Source organism: Daktulosphaira vitifoliae, unplaced genomic scaffold, assembly GCF_025091365.1.
Source record: "Daktulosphaira vitifoliae isolate Bord-2020 unplaced genomic scaffold, ASM2509136v1 Scaffold_1, whole genome shotgun sequence".
NCBI lineage: Eukaryota > Metazoa > Arthropoda > Insecta > Hemiptera > Phylloxeridae > Daktulosphaira > Daktulosphaira vitifoliae.
The window spans coordinates 33,801,152-33,824,168 of record NW_026099572.1 but is presented as its reverse complement, the minus strand read 5'-3'; the positions used below and the strand labels follow the sequence as shown (position 1 = coordinate 33,824,168).

The 23,017-nt window shown below is 31.2% G+C and overlaps 1 protein-coding gene and 1 long non-coding RNA gene across 9 annotated transcripts; one reads left to right on the top strand and one right to left on the bottom strand.

Moving 5' to 3' along the window:
* Positions 1-371: 371 nt before the first annotated feature.
* Positions 372-21,597, bottom strand: LOC126896973 (palmitoleoyl-protein carboxylesterase NOTUM). Of its 8 annotated transcripts, none has more exons than XM_050670243.1 (14): positions 20,897-21,597; positions 20,015-20,151; positions 19,822-19,925; positions 3,382-3,486; positions 3,213-3,325; positions 3,104-3,156; positions 2,932-3,027; positions 2,654-2,714; positions 2,389-2,553; positions 1,827-2,107; positions 1,631-1,766; positions 1,281-1,543; positions 1,061-1,201; positions 372-966 (listed from the first exon to the last, which is right to left on the bottom strand). In XM_050670243.1, the coding sequence occupies exons 3-14, from the start codon at positions 19,888-19,890 to the stop codon at positions 821-823; spliced, it is 1,629 nt and encodes a 542-aa protein (XP_050526200.1). In that variant the 5' UTR covers positions 19,891-19,925; positions 20,015-20,151; positions 20,897-21,597; the 3' UTR covers positions 372-820. The 8 variants fall into 8 exon arrangements, with proteins under 8 accessions (XP_050526200.1, XP_050526202.1, XP_050526201.1 ...); XM_050670245.1 differs by lacking the exon at positions 19,822-19,925 and adding an exon at positions 16,090-16,193; XM_050670244.1 differs by lacking the exons at positions 19,822-19,925; positions 20,015-20,151 and adding exons at positions 16,090-16,193; positions 16,283-16,419.
* On the top strand, positions 5,749-7,440 carry LOC126896975 (uncharacterized). Its single transcript, XR_007701997.1, has 2 exons — positions 5,749-6,271; positions 7,244-7,440. It is a non-coding gene; the product is annotated as an uncharacterized LOC126896975 (long non-coding RNA).
* Positions 21,598-23,017: the final 1,420 nt, after the last annotated feature.

The window sequence follows — 23,017 nt, the reverse complement described above, 5'->3', positions numbered from 1 at the left end:
ACAATTATAGAATAGTGATGGCAAAATTGAATAAACATGTTCATTCTTTTTGATATTTTTAATAATAATTTAAATAATCTACTTGATAGAGCCTGAAGTATAACTAATAAACAAATAATATGTACTAGATTCAGCTACAAATCCATATAAATATGTGTTACTAATATATTACTTTATTTTTAATTATATTCTGGGTTTTGTCAAAAAAAAAAAATTATTTATATATGTATATATTATGTAAATAAGTCTCTCATTTTTTATTTATTTTTATGTATCTAATGACTTTTATTATTAAAGTTATTCTCTAGTTTGTTATCTTTTTAATTTACAATGACTATTTGATTCTAATCATTTAAAACGATTTTGTATTCTTAATTTAAACTTAAATTTTTATTCAAAATGACATAATTTAGAATTATATACTATTTTATTAAAACAATAAATTAAGTTATAAACTAGTTTTAAGGAACAGCTTGTTTGGTATACAGTGATTTATTTGATATATATATATGTAGTTTTACATTTTGGCCCTATTATGGATTGTACTTATAAGTAACAAAATATTAAAAATTATTACATTAGCAATATAACATTTTAACTTATATAATATAAAATTCTACAATTGATATATACAAAACTTAATTTATTTACATAAAAAAATGACTGGAAATTCATCCACTTATTTAAAATTATACACAAACTATTTTTGGTAAATTTTTGTTTATCCAGCTAATGTTGAAACACATATCTATGAACAATGTTACAGCTTATTATATGTCTATATCTCTAATATTAGCTTGGATGAATTTAAGGTTAATCTTTAATTTGACTGTTGAGTGAGTAAATTAAGCAATTCTTCTTGATCCATGTGTATCAATGACTCCATGTCAATGCCTAGCTCAGATGACAACTTTGGTATATCTACTCCGAAAGATTGTAAGAGCTCTATAAAGTCAACTTCCTCGCCTAAAATAAAAATACAAAATATTACTAATCTAAATTTAATTATTCATTTTTAGAATCATTAGATATTATAGTTTTACATTAGTGATTTATTTACCTGTTGCTGGGTTTTGAAGTTTTGGACATGAATTGTTACATTGTGGCCAAGTACATCTTTCAATATGTTGATGCCGACAACCGGCTCTATTTTTATGATGACGACGACGTTTTCTATACATTCTCTCTTCTTCATTGGTAACTATTAAGACAATAGATGTTATAGTTATAACTTAATATAGTTTATTCTATTAAAATAAAATCTTAAAAGTTACACTGACCTCTAGTACGTTGATTGTTATTTTTTCGTCGTATTTTTTGGGTTTTTTTCAATTCTTGGCCCGAATTTTTTTCAACTTTAGCTATTTTTTTGTTACTATTATCAATTTTTCTGGACTTAGGATTTTGGCTAGTTTTTGCGAGTTTAGTTTCTGTATGCCAGCAGTGCAGTGCCAAAGGTAAAGATATTGAATCGATTTTGATATTTTTCCAATCTCTATTAGTTAGCACCGTGTGTGATACACATGATGGAGCGAATACGGCTCTAAAAAACGTCCATCGTTTAAATTAATATTCAATGCTTTTGGTACAAATTATGAATGAAAAATGCGAAATATAAGAAAGTACTTACGTGACATTCATTAAAGATTTTCTTAGGCATTCACCCACCTTATGAATATAATCCCATTGTTGTTTTGTAACCGGAGTACCTATGTCGTTTTTCAATTGAAAGTTATCGTATAGCCATTGGAAAACAAACAGTGGTGCTAAATTATACAGTTAAAAAGATTAAATACATTGAATTTAAATTATAAAAGTAAAGTTACCTGATAGAGTAGGATAAATCTTATAGCCAATAAAACATTTGGAAGGTTCGTTTGCGTAAAAATTCCGACATCTAGATGGTATTTGGCTATGCCAGTAAGGTATTCCTAATTTTACTGCTTCTATTGGAGAAGCTGACGTTGATTCATCACTATCTAAGTGGAAAGGTCGATGGTCTACAAACCAACCAGAATCTGTAATACCATGCACAGACATACTGCTATAACGGCGCAACATCTTCTGAATGGGGTCTAAGTTTAACATGACTCCAACGCCTCCAGCACTGAAAACATGATTTATCAAGCTCACAATAAGTAATTAGTTCAAATTTTTTTGTTTTGATCATTGCCTAAAAGGGTTTTAAATTTCTTTTTAAAATAGTTTGCTTTTTATGTTTGTTATATATAGATAACATTATTTTTAAGGAAATTAAATGCAAATAATCTTTTGCAATTAATGTTATATGAACATCAGTAAACCTAAATTTTATAATTCATAAATACTGATACCTAAACTTTTATAGTATACAAAATAAATGATTTAATAATCCTAAATTGAACATACCTGCTCCCAGATAATATTAAAGAGTCGGCATTAGCTAACCCCATTGTCAACAGTTCTCTTATAACCTGCTTTATTACTATAGACCCCATGAAATTGAATTTTGATCCATGCTGAGGTTTGGCTCTTCGACCCGTCCATATATCACTCGTACAATAAGGTACAAATCTAAACGACATTTTAGTTTTCATTTTTAGTTGGAGCTTCGCTTAGCTCATTTTAATAAGTGCTTTTTGTTAATTAGAAAAGTATATTAATTTACACTTACACATGATTTGCTTGCCACCAATATGGATTTTCAACTGCATTATTGGACAATATTCCACCAACTAAACAAAAGTAACAATTAAGAATAGGAGAATTATATAAATTAGATTACTACAATGGCGTAGTCATGTTTTTGTTTTGTAAAAGGACATATATAAAAAAAATATTCACTACTCCTTCTCTTTATCATGTAAATAATTTTATTTTGGAAAGTGATCTATCCCCATTATTCCCTCCCATAATTATGCCACTTAATCACTATGAATATGTAAGTATTACTTATTCGTGTCTCGGGCCATTCTTTAGACGACATGAGATATTCAGCCCTAGACCACCGTTCATCGCAACTTTGTTTGTCATAACAGCACCATCCCTCTAAGAAAATTATGAAATTGATAAATCATGTATATTCAGAAAGTATAATTTTTTTATTTTTTCTTCTGTTACTCACCTTCAAGAAAGACTATCCATGTTTTACTGTAATTTGAATGACGCATATAAAACCTAAAAATATATATTATTTTAACCGACTGCTGTTAATTATATTAATCAATTCTTACCCGGCAGGAGAACCATCGTTACAGGTGACATCGGGTGATAACATGTACTTTTTTAAAAACTTTCGCTCTATGTTGTGTGATTCTACATAGTTGGAATCCTGGATCACACTAAACTGTTAAAAATAATGTTTAATAGACTGTTTAAAAATAATTTCTTATTGTGTTTTACTTGTCCTCCGTGACTGTCAGGAATTATTCGATAAGTCAGTGGACTTACTTTATCTTCTGCGCCAACTCTCACGGCTAAGAAAATGCCTGATATAACGAGTAATATCTGTAAACCAAAAATCTTTCATTAACACTGTTTTAACTGCTACAAATTTGAGCTCTGAAAATATGCTCATAGTTAAAGGTAAACAATAATAAAGTATTAGTTATATCATATATGTTTTACTAATATGTACAATTACTAATATTACATTACTAGTCATGAATACTTAAAGAATCGTTTATGTATTCTAATAGCGTTCGGTATCTTATTAAAATTAAATCTTGTAGTAAAAAAATTAAATCAATAACCATTAATCGGTCATTTTAAATAAAATAATAACCAACAACTTTTTTTTCCTGTGCGAAGGCGTGTTAAACTTACATTTGATCGTACAGCGAGCGGAGAAAATCGGTAACGACAGCAAAATATCAAAACAATTATCGACCTCAATACATTCGACTAAATACATGCAAAAAAAATTGTCCAACAACTCGCCGTGAACATGAACTTTATTTCTCACACACAATCATATTTTTCATTAATGGAACAGGCCTATAATACATTTATCATTAAACTGCTCTTAAAAAATTAAACCTAGTCGACACAGTAATTTTTCTGGTAATTTTGATACTAACTATATTGATGTTTAACTTTTGTCCGTAAAAAGAAATTTGAAGACGTGAGATTGCTTGGTGCATTTTTACATGTTTTTGAATTTGTGTTGGCAAAATATCAGACCAAAACAGGTGCAAGGTCAATGGGCTTTCTTAGAAAAGTAAAAGAACATTGTTCTTATAATGTTTGTTTTGAAAAAATTGTGAATTGGTAGATCGAAGTAATTGATTTTATATTTTGTTCAAATATTTGGAATAGGGCAAGCTAATCAATATACATATTTGTCGGAAGTGTGCTTAAGAAGATATAAACACTAGAAAAAATAAAATAAAAAAGACTGTAGACTATTGGAGTACAGAATGGATCGATGTCACCAGAGGCATTGTAATTTTACCGCTAGATATGGAATAAAAAAAAACATACAATTTTTTATACAATATTATTGTTGCTTCAATTGTAAATGTGTGTACATACAAAATAATATAATTCGACTACATAGAGGCAATTCAGTACAGTTTTATTTATNGAATGGATCGATGTCACCAGAGGCATTGTAATTTTACCGCTAGATATGGAATAAAAAAAAAACATACAATTTTTTATACAATATTGTTGTTGCTTCAATTGTAAATGTGTGTACATACAAAATAATATAATTCGACTACATAGAGGCAATTCAGTACAGTTTTATTTATAGCTGTTGTATATTCGAACGAACCGAGAACGTTTTAACACCTTACAGAGAACTTAATTTCCATAGGTAAAAGTCATTAGTTACTAATAATTGGTAGTAATATAATGGATATTGGTTCGAGTTTCTGAAAATTGAGGTTTTTAGGATATAGTATTGATAATTGAAAAATAAATTTGAGAGGCCAAAAATACATTTATATAAATATAGTATGTTTTTCTCAATTTTTATGTAAATTTTAACACACACAAATATTGAAGTTGTTTTAATTACTACCAATGATGTTAGATATTCACGGGTGGTCGAGTTGAGTTTTTTTTAAATTTCAAACTACACCGCACCGTTGAATTGAATACATTATGTTGAACATTGAATCATTTCAAAGTAAGAAATATAAAATTTTTAATAAAAATATCAAGTTTCTTGATTTTAATTCTTACGGGTTTTGATTAATTTGAATCCCAGTTTAACTACAACAAAATTCCCAAAATAAGAAAGTCGCTAGTCACGTTATTGTTAAAAACTAGTGCTATTTTAACCTCATAAAAATCAGCACTCCATTAGTTGTAAGTGAAGATGATACGTGCAATTGTGTATGTCTACAATTGCACTTTGGGTAAAATTACTATCCATTTGTTTGCGAGTTCGATTCTACTTTTAAATACACGTGTCTGTGCTGTTGTAAAGCACAACACATATTAATTTCAGTTTGATTCGAATTTATATTATTCAAAATCTAGGCTACCACAAAAAATATATGTATATTGTTATATAAATGTTAACCTTGGGTATTTTTTTATATATAATTTATTTAAAATATTTTACTGTATTAAAATATTGAAATTTTGTGAATCGTTATTCAATGATTCATGGTTTCTATTTAGGAGCAATAAGTGTAATTAAAAACTGATACGAATCTGTTGATTAATAACTAATACCAAAACAAGAATAAAAAGCAATTGGTTGATTCTAAAACGTGGAATCGTTCATTTCTAAAAATTAATTTGAACACCTAATTATTGTTTATTTTTGCGATAGTTATGGAAAAGCGTGAAAATGTAAATGTCTTGTAACAATTAAATGTGTTGATTGCAGTGCTGACTAGGCGAAGGCAGGTCGTAAAACAAGTACAATGATGCAGTTAAGTCATAATCTACAATACGTGTACGTGGTGATGGGTGTACGTGCGGCGGACGCTCACAAGGGTCTCGGTCGTGACAGGCTGAATCGGATATTTCAAAAAGTGTAATTTACAACCTATTGCTTTGGAGATGAAAAGACCGTATCGGTGGCCGCGCCGGGAACAGGACCTAGTGGAAAATGCGTTTATGTACAAAAAGAAATTATTCGATATTTAAGACGTACATTGTGTACGTGTGTGTGCAGTCGTGTTGAATTCGGTAGCAGATTAGGGAGATCGTAATTTAGCGGTTAATTGGACACCACCAAACAGGACCGGGGCGGGGGACATGGCGGCCAAGAGGTAACTCTACACCAGCAACACCCACCGCCGACAAAGACACCGCCGCCACGCGTGTATATGTATGTATAGATTATTAACATTTTTAATATTATTTCGTGGCCGTACCTAACAACCGCGCGTTTTTTACGAATTACATTACAGTCTCATTCGCCGGGTGCTTTAAAATAGCAATTTCTAAAATGATTTCAGAGATTTTGACATTATTATAATTCGGAATTTGAGACGTTAATGCTCACGTTTTTTTTCGCTTTTAACAAAAATAAAACACAATTGACTTTAGCGAGTACAATAAATTTCACTATTATTGTAGTAAATCACTGTTAATTAACTTGAGAATTGCATCGAACTTTAATGAAAAGTTGCCGCAAATCTAAATCACAAAAATAAAAATCTAGTTTGTTTACCTCCTCGCAATGCGTCATTTTTTTGCTTAGATTGTGTTGTAAAAGTTAATGTAACAATAATAGTGCTAGTTTTTTTTTCTTTCTAGAGGCTATTTAATATTTAACGATATCGTCGGGATTCCGTGCATACTTTTGAAATCCGAATGCCAGATGAAGACGTCCGCTTCCCTTGGAATTCTTCGAGAAATGCGGTTCTATCATTTTTACGGAACTGTTATTTTTGGGGAATTGCGTGCTCGACCTTTTTTGCGTAACACATTCGCAGGTCGTTGCAAAAGTAATGCAAAATGTGTGAAACGATTATGTTTTTAACGACTTTTCTCTGATTGATCGACTGTGATAAATGATTTACTCGGTTTTTTACTGAGTGAAAAAACAATACTTTTAACGGTTTCTAATGGTCATTTCTTTTAGGAAAATCTCATCGACCCAATTACAAAAGTTCTAAGCGGAGAGACATTTTAATTTAAGTAAAAGTCGTATCTATTTATAGCTGAATATTTTTATTTTTTTTGGTTATTTTTATTGGAAAAAAAACGAAACATAAACGTTGCCAAATATTCGAATCATTCCTGGAGTATTTTACAATGAATGAAAATTATTTTTAATAATACTCAACTGTTTCAGACATTCTTTGGGTTTATAGCTTCTACGAAAATTGTCGGAAACCTTCATCAGTACGGGGAACATGAAATTCGCCCTATGTCTATCAGAACTTGAACTTAATACAAAAATTCTTTATCGTTTTTATTTGGTTTTAGCTTATTCGACCCACAATAGTATTTTATTTGAAACGAGCAAACCGCTTACAAAAAAAAAAATAACATCATTTGGAGCAGCACAAGTTGGTTAAGTATTTTATTTGATTTTTTTGTCAACAAATCGTGTTTGTTTTTGTTTATTACTTGGACATGAAATGTTTTTAAAAACGAATAAGATAATATTTGTCGGCCGACGCGGACGTTCCAACTCGGCGCGCTTTTTATACTCCGCTCCGACTGCCCTTACGCATAATTGAACCTAACCACATGTGATCGTGTCTTATCGCATTAAAATTATTGTAAGTCGACTTATCAAATCTGACGGGCTACTGGTACGCGGCCGGTAGACGGCTAGAATAATATCGTGCGGTTTTTAATGGGTCGCGCGTAAACGGTATCCCAACGAATAATATAAGAAGAAAATCCTATTACACCGGCGGGTGATGAGAAAAACACGGAGGGAGAGGAGGAGCAGGAAAAGAATAGTTAATATGATCGTCATATAAAGAACAATATACCGTTTTCTGTTCAGCTCTCTTTTTGGACGTGCAAAATCACAATTGGTTTACCGCCTTTGAATGCGTGCCGCCTATGTAAACAAAATAAGAACGCGCTTGTAGGGGTCGCGCCTTTGATGTTACGCCGCCTGACAGCTGTGCACTGCTCTGCTGCTGCTGCTGCTGCTGCTGTTGCCGCTCTCCAGCACTGTAGATCGCACGCACACACACTCACGCGTACACATATGTTGGTAGTACCCATTTGGGTCTGCCGCCCAATGATTTTTCACTACAATAATCCGCCTCTTTCGGAACGGCACAGAAGAGCAGGTACGGGCAGCGTCCCGGCCGGAGATGGACGAGTGATAATATAATAATATTATGATAATTATTTTTAAATCCTTAAGTGTATACTAATAAATATGTACTGTGCACATATATAAAGACTGAATATTTATAACGTTGCGGGTTGAGATTAGAGACAAGAGTTGTAAATCTTTCGACGGCTCTTTTGTGAGGCGGCAGCGGCGGCGGCTGTGGCACAAGTCGGAATTTTCATTTCAGATTCTAAACGCAATTAATTATGTAAATAAATATTTCGCTGATTTGAGAACTAAGTACTAGTAATCAGTCAATCGAAACTTAAATAAGCTCATTAAAAAGTTTCCTTAAATATCCTTGGAAACTTTTTGAACGAGTAATTAGAAAATGTATTAACTTAACGTTAATCTGGTATTTTTCAGGAATTGCGGTAAGGTAATTAATAAGTAATTTCAATTCAAAATTATGTAAACTGTAATAAAATATAATTTGTGTACATTTTTTAATATAGAAATTTAAAACAAGTCATAACTTAAAATAAACAAATATAAATGTTTATTGATAAATGTTATATTAGTTGTAACAGTTAAGTACATAGTTATAAGTTCTGATATAGAAAGCTAATGAAAATAATAAGAACATTAATTTGAAAAAAATAAATCCTTGCTGTTATTTTATTAGTTTCATCGGTTTTTTTTTTTGTATTTTATCTCGGGATATTTTATTTAAAAGTTATGACCTATATTTTATTAAAAAGTGATGTTATAAAAGCTATCACAAAATAACTGATTACGGCTAAATATGAATTAAAAAAATTTTAAATTAAGAAAATAAATCAAAAATCTTACTATTTGATTTTTATTGATATTAATTTAAATATTTTATTTCCATTTCTAAATTTATTGATCTATTGTTTGATTTGATGATTTAAAATGATCAAGTCTGATTAGATTAATCTTAAATTAAGAGAAAATGAATGCCATTTAAATTATTATTTCAATTTGATTAAATATTTTTTAACAGTAACAATTTTAGTTAAAAAGTTAATTTAAATATTTATCTCAAAAAGCAAAATAAATATATTTTCTGGTTGGAAAATATTATGTAAAAAAAAGTTCGAATTCAAAAGAATTTTGGGTTCGGGAGCATTACACTTTTTGTACTTCATGACTAAGGGAAATTTTTTTATTTTTATGTAACAATTATTTATCTAATAAATATGTATATGCGATATACATCACATCATTTTTGTAAAAAATTTTATATAACTTTTTTTTTTTTTTTTATGGTGTAGAAATATTTTTTTTAAACTATCATCTTTAAAATAAAAAAATGGTCTTTATTTTCTTTTTTTGAAAAATAATTTTAATGATAACTTGAATTTTATACTAGCTCTAATCTAACAATGATGATTTCATCAAACCTAACTACTAGTAATGCATTGAATTGGGGAGGCTAATTAATATTATTAAATAATATTGTTTTTAAAATAGAAAAATGATTTCTCTATATATACCATAGTAATGATATTATTAGAGCATTAGATTAATCTTTGTAACATTAGGTCTAATAATTGGCTATAGAAAAATCGATTAAAATGGATCAAAGAAATACATGTAATGTTCTATGAATAAATTTAAATACTATATCAAGTGAAGGGGAAAATATCAATACTATAGATGACATTCCTCTGTTACATACATAGATTCTATTTTTTAACACTACAAAACCCGAAAAAACTTTGACAGAATTTATCTTATATAGTAAGTGTCAGACTTCACCTATGAATTGTATTTATATTAAAAATGTGTAAATAAACAGAATATGAACAATAAGGAAAAATGAGAGCTCTTTGAATAATTTGTTTCTTTCGAGTAGTATTTTTAAAAACTGTTGTTTCGAGCTCTAAAAATAGTAGTAAGTGAAACGTTAATGTATGTAATATTTCTCTCTATATATATATAAAACAGAGAAATCAGTCTTAGTGTTGGGAAATAATCATCGGCGAGTTACAACTTATAATATCGGAATAATAATAACAATAATACTACTAATAGTTTATTACTATTATTAGTTGGAAATGTGGTAGTCGGACAAGCGAGCGTGCGTGATGAGTATAGGAGCGGTCAGTACGGTGGCGGCAATGGCAATCGTTCTGAGCAACGGTGGCGGCTAAGATCAAATGAAATTTCGATCCCCGCTATCCGGGCTGTGCTGTGGCCAATAAACACAGAGTGTCTGAGAGAGAGAATACCCCTGTCCGACCGCCCCTCATCGTTTCAATTTATCCTAGCATAGTACGAAAATCGAGGTAAGTAAATGCCGCGTATTTACCTACAAAAGACTTGAAGCCGCGCGCAATGGCTATTAATTTATGCTATAAAAAATAAAGCAATGCCAGTATTATTGAACCTCCTAATAATCCAGTAATATTATGCGTTTTTCAGCTGAAAAAATTAATTAAAAAATTTAACCGTAACCCTTTTTCTCTTTACAAAGAGTAAACGATTCTACGGTAACCGTTATTTTCCGTTTCGCAAAACAAACTGACATTAATAAATGAGAAATATCATTAAAATTCATTGTTCTTATTTGAATAATTCGACTGTCGGTGTTGAGACAGTAAAATTAAATCTTTAAAGACAAAAAAATTAGTCTTTTAGATGAACGACACCAAACCGCAATTTTTCGAATACATCACTCCATTTCATTCTATTTTGTGATTGTAATATTATTTTTGACATTTTACTCCTCGAAATAATTTTATTATCAACTGAAAATATCTCACAAAGGGGTTTAATTATTATAAACAATATTATTGAGGTTACTTTAAATCGATAAAAATTGCATCTTTAAATGGATTTTCGAATAGACCCCTCGTCATACAGACTGTGCTAACAACGTATTTTTGGATGATTTTTGTATTTCATGACAAATTATTCGAAATAATGTAAGGTGTGTGGAGTAATGCGAATCTACAGGACTCGATTCGCTGCCGGTTCAAACTCGCTCTCCACTTACAATCTCAGTGCAAGATGTTTAATACCGTCTACTTTGCATAGGGTAACAATGTTTACAAACAAGGCGCCTCCGAAAAATATTTGTTATTACACAGTACTTATCGCGTCATGATTATTTTTACATGATAAAATTAACATATTATGTAAATATTATTATCTTTTAGTAATAAACATTAGTTTTTACATTAAAGCACACTTGGTTGGCTCTTTGTTTTGTTTTACATCAAGACTCCATAACTAATATGATGCTGCTACACATCGTATTCAACTATTGCTCATATACACTTGGCGCGAAAAATGATAGGCAGTTCGATGCGCCTATCGGTTACGGATTCGTTGGACTCGGTGATCGTATTACTCTACATCCGAATTAGAACGTAGACGACGCAAAGAAGACATATTTTCAGCTTTCTAAACGGCGGCGGCCCAAGACGATAGCCGCGTCTTGTATGGCGTGTTGTCACGGCGGCTGGTCTGTTATCTGTGCGTGCGTGTACAAGCCTCTAAGCACGCGCTTGTATGTGTGTGTGTGTGTGTGTGTGTCTGTGTCGGCTCTTTTGATCCTGAGCGCGTTGCCTCTGGCCCAAAAACCGGTTGACAGCGGGGCCGGTTAATAGTACTGTATACTGTACAAGCACGGGCGGACGCGTATCCCCTCGGCCTGCCGCCCTGGAAATAATTTGTACCGTGACGTGCGGCCCGACGGCGGCGACTCAACGTAATTAGATCTATCCGCGTCTATGCGTATAATATAATATATAGTCGTATAATAGTATTATATAGATGACGAGGCGCATACATATAAAACTTATTATTATTATTATTATTATTTTATGCGCATCGTCGCATTGTATTACACGGCGGCGACACCGATTGCCGCCGCTTCGCCGACACAGGAGAATTGATGCTACAGGCGCGTGCACTGCGAAAACATCACGTGCTCCGCTCAAACAGTAATATAAGAAAGTAAGTGACATTCGTTTGTGGTAGCACTTCCGCACCACTCCGGATACTTGTTTTCCTTAAAACCGCACTCGCTCTTCAATGTTAATGGAACGGCTCTTGTTAGTTTAGTAATCCAATCCCATGAATTCAATCAAATCAATCGTCGGGATTTTTTTTTTTTAAGATTTTCCCCTAGTTTTTTTTTTTTGAGGATAAAAGGTGATTTATTTAAATATTCAAAACAGACATTTTATTAATAAATATGCAAATGGATTGTTTACAACGAATAAATGAGAACTGATCATGCCTTATCAAAAAAAAAAAGCGTGGTAAATTATGTGGTACGTGCGAAGGAAGTAAATAGACATGTTTAACAGCGCCAATGACACATCGGAGATGTCGTTACCCGAATACGTACAAATTGTTTTACTCGCAGAGTACATTAATTTTTTACCTGTACTCCGAGGAGATTTAAAAAAAATAGACGCTTGTCCTGGTTGTGGGCGGATATATTGTTTACGTTATCATAAAAGGATACTCGCGCACTATTATACACCGTCGTCGGCGAATTTTTTTGTATTGTTGATGACTTTTCCCGTATCAGAACACTACACATCTTATATATATATATATATTTTTACATACCCACATAAAGATTTAGGACGTTTCACCACGTGTGACACAGTTAAGTGAAATGCTAAGCGTTTTCGAGTTATAAAATTACCCAAAAAAGGCAATTTTTTTCTTTCCGAATAAACTTGAAAGTCTCTGATGTAGATGTAAAAAATGATTATAAAATAAAATTGTTCGATTCAAGACCAAAAATTTGATATTTTTCTTATTATCATGAGAACTATAATGCGAAAAAAATTATTATGTCGGTCTTACTTGTGCGATGTCCATGTGTGATCGCTGGTTCTCATTTAAGCATTAGAAATCAATCGCTCCGCACGTGCCTCTGAGGTTTCTTTTGATATGACAGTCTACTAAACGACTTATCTTGTCTGTGACTTGGAAATGTTCAAAAAAATGTTGGGGCACACGCGAACGTAATTTTCGGCATTTGGGTTGCACTCGAGTACAATTATGTTAGCAGCGGTCGATATGAACAGGACTCGCCACAGCTTCTAGACGCGGACGTCTGGTTCGAACTGTCGTGCCTTCAGCGCAGCGGCCATATGGGTGTCGCAAACCCAAGAAGATCCCACCCCCACCAATGCTGCCGATGCTCCCGCCGCTTTTGTTATCATTACTGCCGACGGACTAAACCACAACTACCCTAACCGACCACTTGAAGGACTACAAAAGGATGTAAATTTTCTCCGCTTACCCTTTTTGCGGCATGTTTATCATCGACAAATTTAAACGGAGAGGAAAAAACATAAAATCCAACATAGAAGATAGTTTTTGGAATAAGGTCGTAATACTTTGAATCGTTCGCTTGAATTGATCTCATAATGTTTCCATTTTTAATGGGTAGAAAATTTTTAAACGGATCAAGGAAGTAAGCACAACCAAAGAAAATATTTATGTGATGAACAAAGACGACAGTAAAAAAAAAAAAAAACAATTTTAACCGAAGAAATGTTTCTATTTTATCAATTTTTGGGTTAAGAAGCAATAAAAAATAGTGAATAAACAAAGAAGCGGAAAAAACAGACCACTTAACCAAATTGGAAGTACAGTTAATCTTAAATTATGTTTTTTTTTTGTTCTTCGTCGTTTTAGTCAAAATATCAGTCTCAAATGTTTATAGATTTTATATATTTTTTTAATATGACAAGTGTTAAATATTTTATCAGTGGACTTTAAGTTTAATTAAATTACCTAAATGCTCAAGGATTTTCTATTTAACACTAAATGTTTTAAACAGTATCTACTATTAGGAGATCAAATCATTAACTGCGATTTTCATTTAAGTCGAAGGAAAAATGAATATGTGAATTAAAATATACACATCTTCTAATATCACTAAAAATTTATCGTTTTCATGCTAAATATCCTATTAGAAGTAAGTAGTTGAAAATCAACATAAGTTGATATGCTTCATAAAAGTCACTCGAGTTATATTGTTGAATTCAATAAAAATACAAACATTTGTTGATCCAATCTGGTCGTTGGTTTTGTTAAACTCTTTAATTTTCTCAGAAAGTTAGATTTCAGACTGCGCATTATTTTCACATTTTAGTATGTGATCCAAAACGACCTAGTGAATTCAAACATAATAACTATAACTATGGTTACCTAGTGTACTTACTAAAAAATTGTACTCTGGGATTTTTTTTATCCAACCTCCTAATTAGCATACGAATTTTAATAACACTCAGACATAGTGTTCGAGTATTATTAAAATTCGATACCGTAAATTACTTGATACAAAAGCATGTAATTCATACCGATGTGCACATTTTTTATCGGATCTCTGTAATCTGGTCTGCCGCTCCGATTGATGTTATTATTTCAGAATATACACTAAAGATTACCACAGCGAATGCATTAGCGATGAGAGGAACTTCTCGTTTGCGAGTTTTGCAGGCTTTTCGTTTCTAAACAACGGCTAATGGTACTTGCAAATGCTTTCATAATAGATACTTGAACTTTTATATTTTACTACCGAGAGTATTATTTTTTCAAACAATAGCTTTTCTATTTTACAGACAATATTAGTTGGAAAGGTTCACTGCAAAAGCGTTTTGAGAGTAAAAAATTTATTTGATCAAATTAAATTATCAACACAAATTTTGTTCGTGGCTCTATTAAATATATAAACTGATTGACTTTGTAGAAAAATTAAAACGTCAAAATTCGTTCTCTGATTGTTTTAAAATGCGTTTTAATAATGTTGCAATTGTGGTGTGCAAGCCGTACGAATTATTTCTGCCCTTTAAAAGTAAACTGCGTATTGCTCTAAAATCCTGTAAAGTTATAAATTTTGAAGTATCCTTGTAAGGATTTTTTAGGATTCCCAAAAATAATTATTCTCGGAATATATGTGATTTTTAATTTATTTAAAATTTGAGGCTTTTGAATTATTAGCATTATAAACCTTTTTCTACCTAGTCTATACTTAAGCCAACAAAATCTTTAAACTTATAATAATATACATAATTTTTTTTTTTTGTCTGATAAAGTAATAAAATAATACAAAGTTTCATATAGCAAAAATATTTCCATAGTACCGTCATTATAAAAAATAAATAAACTGATGTAAATAAAATTCTTTTGCTTAAATTCGTACTGTGTGTTGTGCAAGATGTTATCAATGATTAAGTACCGCCATCATCATACATTGAGTGTTATTACTCATTTATGCCCTAAAAAACTTAGGAAAACTATTACTGAAGCGTTAAAAATAATATTTTTCTTCTTAAATCTTCTTTAGATTATACTGTTTGCCTCAGCTGGACGGGTTTTATTTTAGCACAGTAACTAATGGTAATCATTTCGTACGATTATTTTTTACTTATTTTTATTATAAAAGTAGTTAGGTAAAACGGGCAATATTATTCTTACTAAAAACATAATGTAATTTTTGCATAAAAAATAATAATCTCAAATATTCTAGAATAATTATTTCAATTTTTCATAATAGTTTTACTTTGTTTAAAGTACTATAAAATGGGTCAACTTGCTGATTATGTTGGGCCAATTAAATTTATATTATCATACTAGTCGTATCAATCGACAGCACTAGTAAAATGTTTACAAGTATTGTTAAAAAACGTAAAACATTTGTTGTTCACAAAAATGAAGTGATGAAATCTTAAAAATATTTAACTGCCCCCCAAGTTGGCCCATTGACACGTTAAAGTAAACGGTTTTGAACGGCAATAATATTTTCTTGTTGGTCGCTGTACCAAATCATATTTTCTTGCCAGGATCATTACAATATTTTCGTTGTTATTATTTTTTATTTTTATAATACACACTACGTTCCAGGAGAGAAATGGTGTATGTCGGTGACAGGTGAATGCTGTGATGTCCACTCGCACAAGCATTTCCTGCTGCACATTGGTGTATTTTCGAAATACGGCTGGAAAGAGATGAAAAAAACGTGATAGGGTGAAAAACAACGAAAGGTAAATTGTGAGGATGTTACTAAGAATATTTTAAGATTATTACCTGTCCTGTGTGTTCTCTTTGTCGGTCCCCGTCCAACCTTTAGTCGTCTCCGTCACACATTTATATTCTTTGGTAGTTAATAAAATAAATAACCCGGTGACGACACTAATCCCGCTGGGAGAGCATTGGCGGCACTTCTAAAAATAGTACAACGATTAGCATCTTCCAGTGATATTATTGTTATTACTATTATTACCGTGATTGCTATTAGTTTTCAAGAGTTTTATTGCGTAGAGTCATTACACGAGTAAAGCAATAGACCTTAACCCCTTTTGAAAAGTGAAATTTAATTGAAAATTATCGACAATAGATAAAAATAACCACTGGAATTCTTATTTTAACTGTATTTTATTTTTCAACCTTAAAACTCGACGGTTATTGTAATATTTGCATAATAATGGTGATGGCGTTACTGGGTACTGATTTACACAGAAAGTTATCGTCGTTAAGTTTTTATGTCTCTCTTATTTATAAAAAACAGTGACTATAGAATTATATGTCGAGAATCGCATATATTTAAAATGAGATTGTAGATCATTTCTTATCAATCGATCAAAAATGTTGCATTGTTTACGGTTTTTAAAAGTTTAAGGTTTTGGGTTATTAAACGGTTTGTACGGAGATTAATCAGATATCAATTAATATTATCTTGTACTAAATTTTGTGACTGGCATGAGTATTTAAAATGATTATTATTCTCTCTAAAAATGTTTACACAGACGACAGAGAAATGAGAAATTTATTTACCCGCGGAAAAGTGTCTCCGAGTAATAATTGGTTGTTAAAAAGCAAAATGTATTTAGATAAGTAAAAAGGAAGAGGATATATGACAATTAAAAATCGTAGGGCAGGTTTTCCGAGAAGAATTTTCGTGACAACTACCTGTTCACATTAAAAATTTCTGGACACTTTTAATGTCTATGTTGAGATATGACTCCTAAGACTCTGCTTATGAATTCGTTCTCGGGCGATAGAAGAATTTGTTTTTATAGCTCACAAGATAACACGACTCTTTGCGATTGTACTGCCATAGTATTATTTATTAGTTTATTCGTCGAGTAGTTTCAGGATATTGGCCTGATTTGTATGTGCGCCGAGATGTTTCCAAGTGCAGTTTCCTCGAATTACATTAGAATAATAGAGACACCGGAGATATTCGACGGTCATATAAAACAATGTCGGCTAACACACGATCCGATTTAATAGGACGATAAAGGCAAGCCGAGACATGCGCTTCTTCTCTAGAAACCCCTCGGACCTCTCGGTTTTTGTCGGCACAATATTATCGTTGTAATAATAACATACGAGTCGTTTGTTTTTCGTCCAAGCAATCGTTTTGTTTTATTTCCGTTTGATTAACAATGCGCTCCTAATGTCATCGGATCAAAAACTCGCAGTTTTAGACATTTCGGCTTGCTGTTAATAAACATGCTGACAACTTGGTAAACTATCGACGTTTACCGATTAAGGAGATTTCATATGATTTCTCAGCACATGAAAATGTAGTGATTATTGTTCATCATGACAGTGCTCCGAGTTGTTTATAAACTCTTTCGCTGAAAATTCGGCTAAATTTTTCGTTTGACGTCTACGAAATATAATATTAAAATTAAATAAATAATTAATAAAAACACGCAGTGTTTTAAACGTGGTCTTATTGGACATTTTAATCTGTTTACTTTTGTTTTGAACAGGTTTTTTTTTTTTTAAAATCCTGCTTGAAATAACGGCGAGAAACGATCCCAAAGAAGATTTTTAATAGTTAGAATAGACGAATGAGAATAAAAATCGACTAATNACGGGGATCCAAAACGACCTAGTGAATTCAAACATAATAACTATAACTATGGTTACCTAGTGTACTTACTAAAAAATTGTACTCTGGGATTTTTTTTATCCAACCTCCTAATTAGCATACGAATTTTAATAACACTCAGACATAGTGTTCGAGTATTATTAAAATTCGATACCGTAAATTACTTGATACAAAAGCATGTAATTCATACCGATGTGCACATTTTTTATCGGATCTCTGTAATCTGGTCTGCCGCTCCGATTGATGTTATTATTTCAGAATATACACTAAAGATTACCACAGCGAATGCATTAGCGATGAGAGGAACTTCTCGTTTGCGAGTTTTGCAGGCTTTTCGTTTCTAAACAACGGCTAATGGTACTTGCAAATGCTTTCATAATAGATACTTGAACTTTTATATTTTACTACCGAGAGTATTATTTTTTCAAACAATAGCTTTTCTATTTTACAGACAATATTAGTTGGAAAGGTTCACTGCAAAAGCGTTTTGAGAGTAAAAAATTTATTTGATCAAATTAAATTATCAACACAAATTTTGTTCGTGGCTCTATTAAATATATAAACTGATTGACTTTGTAGAAAAATTAAAACGTCAAAATTCGTTCTCTGATTGTTTTAAAATGCGTTTTAATAATGTTGCAATTGTGGTGTGCAAGCCGTACGAATTATTTCTGCCCTTTAAAAGTAAACTGCGTATTGCTCTAAAATCCTGTAAAGTTATAAATTTTGAAGTATCCTTGTAAGGATTTTTTAGGATTCCCAAAAATAATTATTCTCGGAATATATGTGATTTTTAATTTATTTAAAATTTGAGGCTTTTGAATTATTAGCATTATAAACCTTTTTCTACCTAGTCTATACTTAAGCCAACAAAATCTTTAAACTTATAATAATATACATAATTTTTTTTTTTTGTCTGATAAAGTAATAAAATAATACAAAGTTTCATATAGCAAAAATATTTCCATAGTACCGTCATTATAAAAAATAAATAAACTGATGTAAATAAAATTCTTTTGCTTAAATTCGTACTGTGTGTTGTGCAAGATGTTATCAATGATTAAGTACCGCCATCATCATACATTGAGTGTTATTACTCATTTATGCCCTAAAAAACTTAGGAAAACTATTACTGAAGCGTTAAAAATAATATTTTTCTTCTTAAATCTTCTTTAGATTATACTGTTTGCCTCAGCTGGACGGGTTTTATTTTAGCACAGTAACTAATGGTAATCATTTCGTACGATTATTTTTTACTTATTTTTATTATAAAAGTAGTTAGGTAAAACGGGCAATATTATTCTTACTAAAAACATAATGTAATTTTTGCATAAAAAATAATAATCTCAAATATTCTAGAATAATTATTTCAATTTTTCATAATAGTTTTACTTTGTTTAAAGTACTATAAAATGGGTCAACTTGCTGATTATGTTGGGCCAATTAAATTTATATTATCATACTAGTCGTATCAATCGACAGCACTAGTAAAATGTTTACAAGTATTGTTAAAAAACGTAAAACATTTGTTGTTCACAAAAATGAAGTGATGAAATCTTAAAAATATTTAACTGCCCCCCAAGTTGGCCCATTGACACGTTAAAGTAAACGGTTTTGAACGGCAATAATATTTTCTTGTTGGTCGCTGTACCAAATCATATTTTCTTGCCAGGATCATTACAATATTTTCGTTGTTATTATTTTTTATTTTTATAATACACACTACGTTCCAGGAGAGAAATGGTGTATGTCGGTGACAGGTGAATGCTGTGATGTCCACTCGCACAAGCATTTCCTGCTGCACATTGGTGTATTTTCGAAATACGGCTGGAAAGAGATGAAAAAAACGTGATAGGGTGAAAAACAACGAAAGGTAAATTGTGAGGATGTTACTAAGAATATTTTAAGATTATTACCTGTCCTGTGTGTTCTCTTTGTCGGTCCCCGTCCAACCTTTAGTCGTCTCCGTCACACATTTATATTCTTTGGTAGTTAATAAAATAAATAACCCGGTGACGACACTAATCCCGCTGGGAGAGCATTGGCGGCACTTCTAAAAATAGTACAACGATTAGCATCTTCCAGTGATATTATTGTTATTACTATTATTACCGTGATTGCTATTAGTTTTCAAGAGTTTTATTGCGTAGAGTCATTACACGAGTAAAGCAATAGACCTTAACCCCTTTTGAAAAGTGAAATTTAATTGAAAATTATCGACAATAGATAAAAATAACCACTGGAATTCTTATTTTAACTGTATTTTATTTTTCAACCTTAAAACTCGACGGTTATTGTAATATTTGCATAATAATGGTGATGGCGTTACTGGGTACTGATTTACACAGAAAGTTATCGTCGTTAAGTTTTTATGTCTCTCTTATTTATAAAAAACAGTGACTATAGAATTATATGTCGAGAATCGCATATATTTAAAATGAGATTGTAGATCATTTCTTATCAATCGATCAAAAATGTTGCATTGTTTACGGTTTTTAAAAGTTTAAGGTTTTGGGTTATTAAACGGTTTGTACGGAGATTAATCAGATATCAATTAATATTATCTTGTACTAAATTTTGTGACTGGCATGAGTATTTAAAATGATTATTATTCTCTCTAAAAATGTTTACACAGACGACAGAGAAATGAGAAATTTATTTACCCGCGGAAAAGTGTCTCCGAGTAATAATTGGTTGTTAAAAAGCAAAATGTATTTAGATAAGTAAAAAGGAAGAGGATATATGACAATTAAAAATCGTAGGGCAGGTTTTCCGAGAAGAATTTTCGTGACAACTACCTGTTCACATTAAAAATTTCTGGACACTTTTAATGTCTATGTTGAGATATGACTCCTAAGACTCTGCTTATGAATTCGTTCTCGGGCGATAGAAGAATTTGTTTTTATAGCTCACAAGATAACACGACTCTTTGCGATTGTACTGCCATAGTATTATTTATTAGTTTATTCGTCGAGTAGTTTCAGGATATTGGCCTGATTTGTATGTGCGCCGAGATGTTTCCAAGTGCAGTTTCCTCGAATTACATTAGAATAATAGAGACACCGGAGATATTCGACGGTCATATAAAACAATGTCGGCTAACACACGATCCGATTTAATAGGACGATAAAGGCAAGCCGAGACATGCGCTTCTTCTCTAGAAACCCCTCGGACCTCTCGGTTTTTGTCGGCACAATATTATCGTTGTAATAATAACATACGAGTCGTTTGTTTTTCGTCCAAGCAATCGTTTTGTTTTATTTCCGTTTGATTAACAATGCGCTCCTAATGTCATCGGATCAAAAACTCGCAGTTTTAGACATTTCGGCTTGCTGTTAATAAACATGCTGACAACTTGGTAAACTATCGACGTTTACCGATTAAGGAGATTTCATATGATTTCTCAGCACATGAAAATGTAGTGATTATTGTTCATCATGACAGTGCTCCGAGTTGTTTATAAACTCTTTCGCTGAAAATTCGGCTAAATTTTTCGTTTGACGTCTACGAAATATAATATTAAAATTAAATAAATAATTAATAAAAACACGCAGTGTTTTAAACGTGGTCTTATTGGACATTTTAATCTGTTTACTTTTGTTTTGAACAGGTTTTTTTTTTTTTAAAATCCTGCTTGAAATAACGGCGAGAAACGATCCCAAAGAAGATTTTTAATAGTTAGAATAGACGAATGAGAATAAAAATCGACTAATAATGTAGACATACCATTAAGAATTTAAAAAAATGCTAGCAAAATTAACTATTTTAATTGCCTTTATTTTAATTAATCAAGTGTGAACAATATATACACGAGGCAATCTTTTACTAAGTAATTAAGTATACCTTAAAGATAAAAGGTAAATGATAAAGTATACCTTATTTATTTACTATATTTTATAAAAGTTTTATTTGATTTTCTCTATTTAATTAGTAAAGTTCAAAATAATAAACAATAAATGAGATGTCATTGTAAATGCATAATTAAGCGAAAATGGAATTTACATTTACCAATTAAAATTTATAATATATAATATAGAAAAAACTGTATTGACTTGTGACGGAGAATTGCGATGTGAATTTGAGGAATTATTACTAAATAAGTTTGGTTTTTTTCAATTTAAAATTGAATTTGCCAGTGTCTGAGATGGAATGTGAATAATTAGCAGTGACAGAAGTATAATGTTTTTTTATGAGCTAGTCATTTTTACATTAACTTATTTTAATTATTAGACTTCATAAAATGGGCCAGACTATGAGTCTTAAAATTATACATAAGGGCTTGTTGATGGATTGTGAAGTGATACTTATAAAATAAATTATGTAAATATTATAAGTTTTACTCAAGTATGACCTCATAATATTATACAAGGCATAAAGAGGGGAAAAAGCTGCATTAGACAGTTTAATAACTTTTTCTAAGGTTTTTTATTTAATGTAGTCGACAACAAAGCCAAATAATAAGTGTATATAAGCACCTTTTTCGTTAAAAAATACCTTTGATATTAAATTTCACGTTTTTGTTTTTATAAAATGTAATTTTGAATTCACTCGGTTAAGAAATCTCAAAGGGATTCGTCATTAAATTATAAAACCTTGTCGCACAAAAGCATTTTAGCCATTTTATAGAAAGTTTCAAGAAAATTCGCTGTGGTAATTAAATATCTATCAGCATGATATTCGCAGATGCGCTTACATTAAATGATTTTGGCCTTGTTTGACAGGTAATTACGACGTCGTTTAAATAACACCAAAGATTCATCATTCGAGACGATTATGCACATTATTCATGTTTGTTGACTATGAATAAATTACTCGAGATTTGGATTTGAAAACTCTCGAAGCGACCGAAATTCTACCAATTTCTGAGGACGGGTTTTTTTATCAAACGCTATTTTCGAGATAAGGTATGATAAAAAGAA